The following is a 9,014-nucleotide window of genomic DNA, read 5'->3' on the forward strand; positions in this document are numbered from 1 at the left end:
AAATATTTATATTTTAAATATTATAATTTTATAAACAATGTTTATTAAATATACATTACTTAATGACATTTTTAGTTTTATTTTTTTATATTTAATAAAATCTGAAATTTAATGTTGATAAGACTCATTAGTGTGGCGGAGTCCATATGCATATATTTCCGAGTTTCACTTGGGTTTCAGGACAGACGTCTTGGTGTAGGGTCTTTTTATACTAGAAAAAAAAACAATATTATGTTAAAGAAGTATGTTTCAGAGAACCTCTATATATGATATATAAACGAGAGCATATGAGCTCCCATCTGTAGTAAGGTTTACTGGTGGTAGGGCTTTGTGGAAGCCCGTCTGGGTAGATACCAGCCACTTAGCAGATATTCTATTGCAAAACAGTAGTACTTTTTATTGTTGTGTTCCGGTTTGAAGGGTGAGTGAGCCAGTGTAATTACAGGCACAAGGGACATAACATCTTAGTTCCCAAGGTTGGTGGCGCATTGTTGATGTTAGTGGTGGTTAACATTTCTTACAATGCTAATATCTATGGGCATTGGTGACCACTTACAGTCACCCACATTGGAGCAGCGTGGTGGAATAAACTCCAAACCTCCTCAAAGGGAGAGTAAGTCTTATCCCAGCAGTGAAACATTCACAGGCTGTTTACTGTAATTTTCTTTTTTACTTTAAATATGAATGATATTGTATATATTTGGCTAGTATTTTTACAAAATAGGTAGGCGGGCCAATAAACGTCACCACCGCCCATAGACAATGGGACTGTTAGTAATATTAACCATTCCTGGTCTCCACCTCTCTCTATGGGCATAGACAATGAGGAATATTAACCATTTCTTACGTCGTCATTAAACCACCGTGGTGACTAAGATGTAATGTCCCTTTGAAGTATTTATTAACCAGGTTAGAATAGAATGTATGTAACAAATGTTAAACATCGCTTACATCGCCAATGCGCCAACAACCTCAGGAAGTAAGATGTTATGTCCCTTATGCCTGTAACTACATTGGCTCACTCACCCTTCAAACCGGAACACAACAATAACAAGTACTGCTGTTTTACGATAGAATATCTGATGAGTGGGTGGTACCTACCCAGACGAGCTTGCACAAAGTCCTACCACCAGAGAAAAACTTACAGTCCAATAATTCCATGGTGGATAGTGCGGTGCCCAAATTTTGTTTTTCTGCGTAACCGCTTCTCGATCCACAGGCAAAACTTTTTTACCTGGCGCAAAGGGATCATTCATTTCACCTGACTTTTCAAACTGTGGACTTCTTAACATATTTCTAAGTAGCTTAATAACTTTATCATACGCTTTGATTCTCTGCGTTCTAGATTCAATGCTCTTTATAATATTCTTAAGATTTTTTATAACTTCAAATTCGTTGCCTGTAAGTTCAGTTTTTGATAGCTTAAATGGTTTCAGCATTTCACTGTCTATATCATAATTTTTGGTTTCCTTTAGCTTGAGATCTTTTCTAGGAGTTTTTGCTATGATGGAAGCAATTTCATATTCGTTCATATCTTTTATATGTTTGTCTTGCTTTCGTTTATGTATCCTTATTAATGGCTTGTAAAATGTTTTAAATTTATGATCATACTCGATCCCAGATGGTTTCATGCCATGTGGAATAATTCTTTTTATTAATATCTTTTTAAAAAATCGCCCAGGCGTTTCAATATTTTGCATGGAATAATATACTTCACTGTTTATATTATTTGTTATTTTTTTAATGTCTTTGATTGTTATTTCATTTCTATCAAGTGTTGATGAATATCCATCTAAATTGTTTTCTCTTACACTAAATAATCCGTGTGATGTATTGATTATATATAAAAATGTTAAAAAGCATACGTCTAATTTTAAAATCATTTTTGTATGAATATAGTTTTCAGTAATGTTTTATAAGATCTTGCGTTTCATTAAATAAGTTCAATTAAGCGTGTAATTGTTTTTTAACAGATTTTCCAACTGACTTCGTAAATGAAAACATTCTTATGTTTATTGATATAATAATAATAATGTCCTCCAGACTGTGATTTCGGCCACGGCGGCCAATTTCAAGAGAGATTAGCCAACTACGCAGGAGATATTATAGTGCACAAGTGTGTGCGCAAACACAGGTGCACTCTCATAATCCGATGGGACGGCAATCCGACACGACCGGAAAGAGTTCAGGCGCAGGACCAACGGCTTTACGTGCTTTCCGAGGCACGGGAGTGTACACACTTCCAACTTCCACACTCCGGGCTGCTACTGAGAATTTTCTGTCAGAAAAACTCGATAACTTTTTATTGGCCCGACCTGGGAATTGAACCCAGGACCTCCGGGTCTGCGGCCTTATATCAAGCCACTAGACCAACGAGGCAGTCTATTGATATATTATACTATTGAAAGCGGCAGCTTAGAAACCCCTGGTAGTTTTTACTTTACCTATCAATAAGTAATTAAGTACCTAACGCTTCCATATTGAATAAATACAGTTTAAATGTTGAAATTACACTGGCGTATACAGAGTTCGCAATATCACACATCCGTGTGAAGGAAAACTCGTAAAGCGTTTGGCCCTGCGCTTTTCACGGTCGTAACGGATTTCCGTCCCATCGGAATATTAGTGTACTTGCTTGCAAACTTGGTTTTGCACTATAATATATCTTGCGCCAAAAGGTAGTTTTAATGATTAACCACCAACCGAACACCGACCTAATTAAAGTCGGAATATCTTATTTTACAAAAAAAAACAACTATTTTATAAAAAACGAAAGCGTCATTCATATAGCATGCATATACTCGTATATTAATGTTTTCTTATGTTATAGGTAGACGGACGAGAAAATAGGCAACTTGTTGGTAAGTGGTCACAACCGCCTATAGACATTGAAATTGTAGCCACCCGTAGATATTGAGCCGAGATGGCCTAGATGGTTAGAACACGTGAATCTTAACTTATGATTAAAACCCGGGCAAGAACCACTGAATTGTCACGTGCTTAAGTTGTGTTATATATGATCTCGTGCTTAAAGGTGAAGGAAAACATCGTGAGGAAACCTGCATGTGTCTATTTTCACTGAAATTCTGACACGTGTATTCCACCCACCCGCATTTCTTACATAACCAATGTGCCTCCCTTGTGCCTGTAATTCCACTGGTTCAGTCACCTTTCAAACCGGATAACAATCGTACTAAGTATTGCTGTTTAGCGGTAGAATATCTGATGAGTGGGTGGTGCCTACCCAGACAGCCTTGTATAAAGCCCTAACATCTTGTAGTAAGTAAGTAGTAATTTGTTCAATTCAATATTTTCCGTGTGACATGTGCTGATATAAAATAAACATTAAATATTTTATCAAAACGATTTCTTTATCGCTAATAATATCCCTAATAAATATTTTATGTGTAAAAGCGTTATAGTTTTATTACTGTGGAACCATTTATGAATTTTGAAACTATGGGATGCGATGGTTCATGTAGAGAATTTATAAACGTTAATTTCGTTGTGAGCCGAGATGACCCACGAGAGGACGTGAAGCTTAACCGATGATAGGCTGAATTTTCAATGCCTTATGCTTGAAGCTAAGGATATCTCTTGAGGAATATTCATTGATATAAAAAAGCTTTCGACACAATAAGCCACTCTTTACTTCTTACTAAATTATTCCCAAAACATTAGCTACGGAATTCCTCAGGGCTCCATTTTGGGACCACTATTATTCCTAATCTATATCAATAATGTTACCAAAATTGGATTAACCGGTCACCTTACCTTGTACGCCGATGATACAAGTCTCTTTTACTTTGGTAGGAATATAAATGAATTAGTAGACCAAGCAAACACTGATCTTATCAAATATAATGACTGGTGTCAATGTAATCTTCTTACAATTAATGCTCAAAAAACATCATATATAATATTTAGCGCAAAAAATAAAGTTATTTTAGATTATCCACCCTTAACAATAAACAATAACGTACTTAACAGATCGCATACAGAAAATACCTAGGCTTACTTTTAGATGAGAAACTCAGTTGGAAATCTCATATAGAGAATATTATAAATTAATTTCATTGGCTGGTGTATTACGTAGAATGGCTCATTGTATCCCACATAAGATACGACTAATTATATACAACACATTAGTGAAATCTAAACTAGATTATTTAATTGAAATTTGGGGCTGTGCCCTAAAAACTAACCTTAAAGTTTTACAGATCGCCCAAAACAAATTGATTGAAGTATTATCCAATTATGACAGACTGAAACACACTCCCTTATTATACCAAAAAACTAAAATTTGTAGCCTGAAACAAACATACACACATAACATATGCGTCTTAATTAAAAAAAATTTGTCCGGGGACATTCATACCGACATGTCGTTTACACAAAGAATGTACACGCATAGCTTAAGGAACACAACCAAAATTAGACAGCCTAGACCCCGTACAAAATTTGGCAAAAGAAACATTATTTTCGACGGAGTAGCTTTATTCAATAACTTGCCTGCTGATATAAAAAAAAATGTTCGAGCACGCCTGCCTTTAAATCAAAGTTAAAAAGTTTTATTTCTAAAAATATTACGATTAAAACAACACACCAACATTTAAAAAAAAAAAAACACACACACTCATCTACACGTACACATATAAAACACGTACAGACACAGACAACACCAAAAACATTATTAAGGAATGGGAAAAAAAAACTATTTTTTTTATTATTATTTATTTTTTGTTCTTTTTGTTGTTACTTTCGAGTATCTCCATTTCTTTTTCTGGTCATTGATTTGTACTGTATTTTATCATAACATTACATTTGTCAATAAGATTAACACGATACGATTAGATTTTACTGGTGGTAGGGCTTTGTGCAAGCTCGTTTGGGTAGGTACCACCCACTCATCAGATATTCTACCGCAAAACAGCAATACTTGATATTGTTGTGTTCCGGTCTGAAGGGTGAGTGAGCCAGTGTAATTACAGGAACAAGGGACATAAAATCTTAGGTCCCAAGGTTGGTGGCGCATTGGCTATAAGCGATGGTTGACATTTCTTACAATGCCAATGTCTAAGGGCGTTTGGTGACCACTTACCATCAGGTGGCCCATATGCTCGTCCACCTTCCTATTCTATAAAAAAAAAGATTGTCTACCCTTTTTTAATATGTGAAATTTCTTAAATTGCTCTTTAAGTGAACCGTATGTTCTTTGAGTAAATAAAGATCTTTAAACTGAATCTCGGGGTTGGCTGTCAAAGAAAACATCGCCAAAAGTATCAGCATCTATCGGATAGAACACTTCTACGTGCACTACTACTATCCAGCAACCCAAATTGGAGCAGCTTGATGGAATACAGGATCTTTATGAATCTTAACAATCCTGTGATTTAATGTAGATGCATGTATAGATGGTAGCGCTTGACGATTCAACAAGTACTTGTAAAAGTCTACTTGAAAAGAAAATATATTGATTTTGATCTGTTGATTTTACTACATTTATAAACATGTATTCCGTTCTCAGCGAAAGGATCCACGCGTCGGGAGAAAAGATGAATTAACATAAAATGATCAATAGAAATTCTTATTTTATATCACAGGATATCTGTAAACACATTTGGTCTTATATTGAACTTGAAATAACTTTAGAAATTATAAATTATCAAAATTTTATTGCGCATGCAATCTATTCCCATCGAAGAAATAATTGGAGTTAAACAAACCTTAGATTTACATGTTACCAGCCCCGGATTTATACCTAGGCCAGCAGAGCCAAAAATAATATTATTATACTCTAATCACTTCCGGCTAAGGCCCAAAGCCTTAATTGACGGTACCTTGGGCCTTGGATCTCAAAGTCATACCTGCATATTCCATTTGATTTGCCATATAATGAAGTTCACACAGTTCTTGATCAATTCTCTCCATTTAATATTCACTTTAACTGTACTTCAAAAGTTTCGATAACAAATTCGCCAAAATTCAAAACGCCATTTTTTCACGAATCCATAATGAATTCCATATATAATTAAAGACTTATTTATAATATTGGTTGTTAATTTGATTTTACTCCTGTGATTGGAATATAGACGCATATACATGCATACTGATTTTACGTAGAAGCTACCGTCAACGTACCTGGGTTATGGAAGTAAGGAACTTTTTCCATTAGACAAGTTGGCGGAAATTAAAAAACTTTGTAATAGACATTTTGTTTGTCTATTTCCGTTGTATTTTATATTTTGTTTATTAAATTATAATATTAATATATTATTCCAAACTGTATTTCTTATTGTTTGTATATTTTTTTACTAATTAAAGATTCGCATGTGCGTATTTTTTTTATTATTATTAATTGTTGGAGCAACTACACTTTAATTATATATCGAGAAATGCTTGACGCGTCGAGAAACTTTTTTAAACTTTACCAATATATAAAGCTTAAGAGTATATTTGTTTTGATGCACAAATCTCAGTAGGTTTCGATTTTAGATACAACTTTTTATATTTGATAGTTCATCCACGGTATGAATCATTAATTTAATGCGAATGGAACTGGTCGCATAAGCGGTCTAAGGCAAATATATTTTTTGTATATATTTTCGCAAACGGGCCTGTCACATTGATTTATGTTATACCATTGATATTTGATAAGTAGCGTTTGGTGTAGTCTGACGGGTCTGAGTGCTCACATTCTCGCATTAAAACTTCTAAGGGTAAGGAAATAAAAAATAATAATATTAAAAAGGGATACGCAAAAAAAAATGATTATAAATTAAGAGGATATGACGTAACATAATTACACATAATCAAGGAACTTTATTGATTGAAGATACAGAACTAGTACACAACATATATATTTTTTAATTCTCCAAAAATTTGTGAATAAAATGTATATAATTCAGGACATTATGCAAGGGGCGAATTTAAGCCCTATTTATTGTCGTTGTGGGATGAACATTGCTTAATATTTTTGGAGGCTATGCCTAATTTACTGGTGGTAGGGCTTTGTGCAAGCTCGTCTGGGTAGGTACCACCCACTCATCAGATATTCTACCGCAAAACAGCAATGCTTGGTATTGTTGTGTTCCGGTTTGAAGGGTGAGTGAGCCAGTGTAATTACAGGCACAAGGGACATAAAATCTTAGTTCCCAAGGTTGGTGGCGCATTGGATATGTAAGCGATGGTTGACATTTCTTACAATGCTAATGTCTAAGAGCGTTGGTGACCACTTACCATCAGGTGGCCATATGCTCGTCCGCCTTCCTATACTATAAAAAAAAAAAAAATCTTTATATTATTATTTTTTTAAAAGTGTTGTACTTACTATTGGTAGGGCTTTGTGCAAGCTCGTGTGGGTTAGGTACCACCCACTCAGATATTTCACCGTAAAACAGCAGTACTTGGTACTGTTGTATTCTGATTTAAAGGATGAGTGAGCTAGTGTAATTACATGCACAAGGGACATAACATCTTAGTTCCATGGTTGGTGGCGCATTGGCGATGTAAGCTATGGTTAGCATTAAAAATATAATTATTTACTCATATTTATTTATTTCTTACAACTATCATTATCAGACAATTTTAATGCGATAATGTAGTGTCATAACAAAACTTACTTGGTGGTAGGTCTTTTTCAAGCCTGTCTGGGTAGGTACCACTCATCATCATACAATCGTTACAACTAAAAATAACTGGTTGAAGGTGTCCAATGTACAGGACCTTGACATTTTGATGAAGAAATTAGTTTTACTAATTGCTACCACGAATAGTCACACCCTTCTACACGTACCTACTAGCAGGTAGCACACACAAACCCACCCAATGTATAAGTACATATAATACCAAATTATAAATTCAAATAGTTAAGCAACGTGCTTCTTGCAGGTTTCTCGATACAAAACGGTGAAAAAATTGAAGCTTTTCAAATATTAAAAAGTGCTTATAAGGTAGACACTTAAATTATATATATTTTGATTTTGTAGACAGTAAACTAGACGTGAAATGAAAGACTCAATTAAGTCTTCCTATAATATCGGATATGATCGCCTTCTCGCCTCTGCCTCTATCCTTCGCCATAGCTGCAAAAATCGGTATGTCAAATAAATCGATAATTTCATGTGACGGTACATCCCTATTGACATTTGCTTCGCCGTATCGATTTCTCTTTGGTTTCATGTTACACCACTTGCATGTATGTTTCGAATTAGTGTTTAAATAGCGAAATACCGGTTTCAATATTGCTCTTTGTTCTTCGGAAAATAGTGCGTTTATTGAGATAATGGCCGGTGTTATTAAAACTAAGATATATAATAATTTCATCTGAAAAAATAAAACTCTATATTAATATAATAAATGCGTGAGTAGCACTGTATATTTGTCTAACTTTTACGGCTTCTCGGCTATACCACTGAAATCTGAATTTGATGAAATTTTAATTAATATTAATCATGTTTAAGTCCCAAGGACTCCTTGTCTAGTAATTCCCAGGGTTGATAGCGCAATTCCTATGGGCGGTGGTGACCATTTACCATCATATGGCCCATTTGCCGGTCTGCTTATTTTATAAATTAAAAAAAAATACAAAATATATAGTACAATTTGGAGTAGTGTGTAATTATTTTTTTTTACTTATAGTAACACTTCACCTCAATTTACCACCAAGATATATTTAAATATTTTCATTTAATATGAGTTTTCTTCAATGCTAACATAATATCTGTAAAATAATAACGATACATTTCAGTATGGCAAATTGCGTTTGGTATTCTATTATTATTACTTTAAGCGTGAAATTGAAATGTAATGAAATATCAAGAGAAAGAAATTACTATTTGTATCATATTATGAAGAATTTCTAAAGATAATATTTGATTGTTAAAATTCAATATCAAGAATAAAATTACTTAAATCATATAAATAGATAAACGCAGCGAGTCCCCTTAGAACTTATACAGGTGTATTGGTCGAGCGTCACGGTAGCATGCGAAAGTGATCGCTCCTCGTTAAGA

At 34.3% G+C, this 9,014-nt stretch overlaps 1 protein-coding gene across 1 annotated transcript; it reads right to left on the reverse strand.

Annotated features, from left to right (window-relative positions):
- Positions 1-24: 24 nt before the first annotated feature.
- Positions 25-1,901, reverse strand: LOC126777105 (uncharacterized). The gene is made up of 2 exons (XM_050499999.1): positions 1,146-1,901; positions 25-211 (listed from the first exon to the last, which is right to left on the reverse strand). The coding sequence occupies exons 1-2, from the start codon at positions 1,881-1,883 to the stop codon at positions 128-130; spliced, it is 822 nt and encodes a 273-aa protein (XP_050355956.1). The 5' UTR covers positions 1,884-1,901; the 3' UTR covers positions 25-127.
- Between the last annotated feature and the right edge of the window lie 7,113 nt (positions 1,902-9,014).

Source organism: Nymphalis io, chromosome 22, assembly GCF_905147045.1.
Source record: "Nymphalis io chromosome 22, ilAglIoxx1.1, whole genome shotgun sequence".
Lineage (NCBI taxonomy): Eukaryota > Metazoa > Arthropoda > Insecta > Lepidoptera > Nymphalidae > Nymphalis > Nymphalis io.

Bases quoted from the DNA above. Each gene is read 5' to 3' on its own strand.
- LOC126777105 (XM_050499999.1), bottom strand. From the start codon at position 1,883: ATGATTTTAAAATTAGACGTATGCTTTTTAACATTTTTATATATAATC. The intron at 212-1,145 runs GTAAGTTTTTCT...TTTTTTTTCTAG, and splicing joins CACCATGGAATTATTGGACT to TATAAAAAGACCCTACACCA.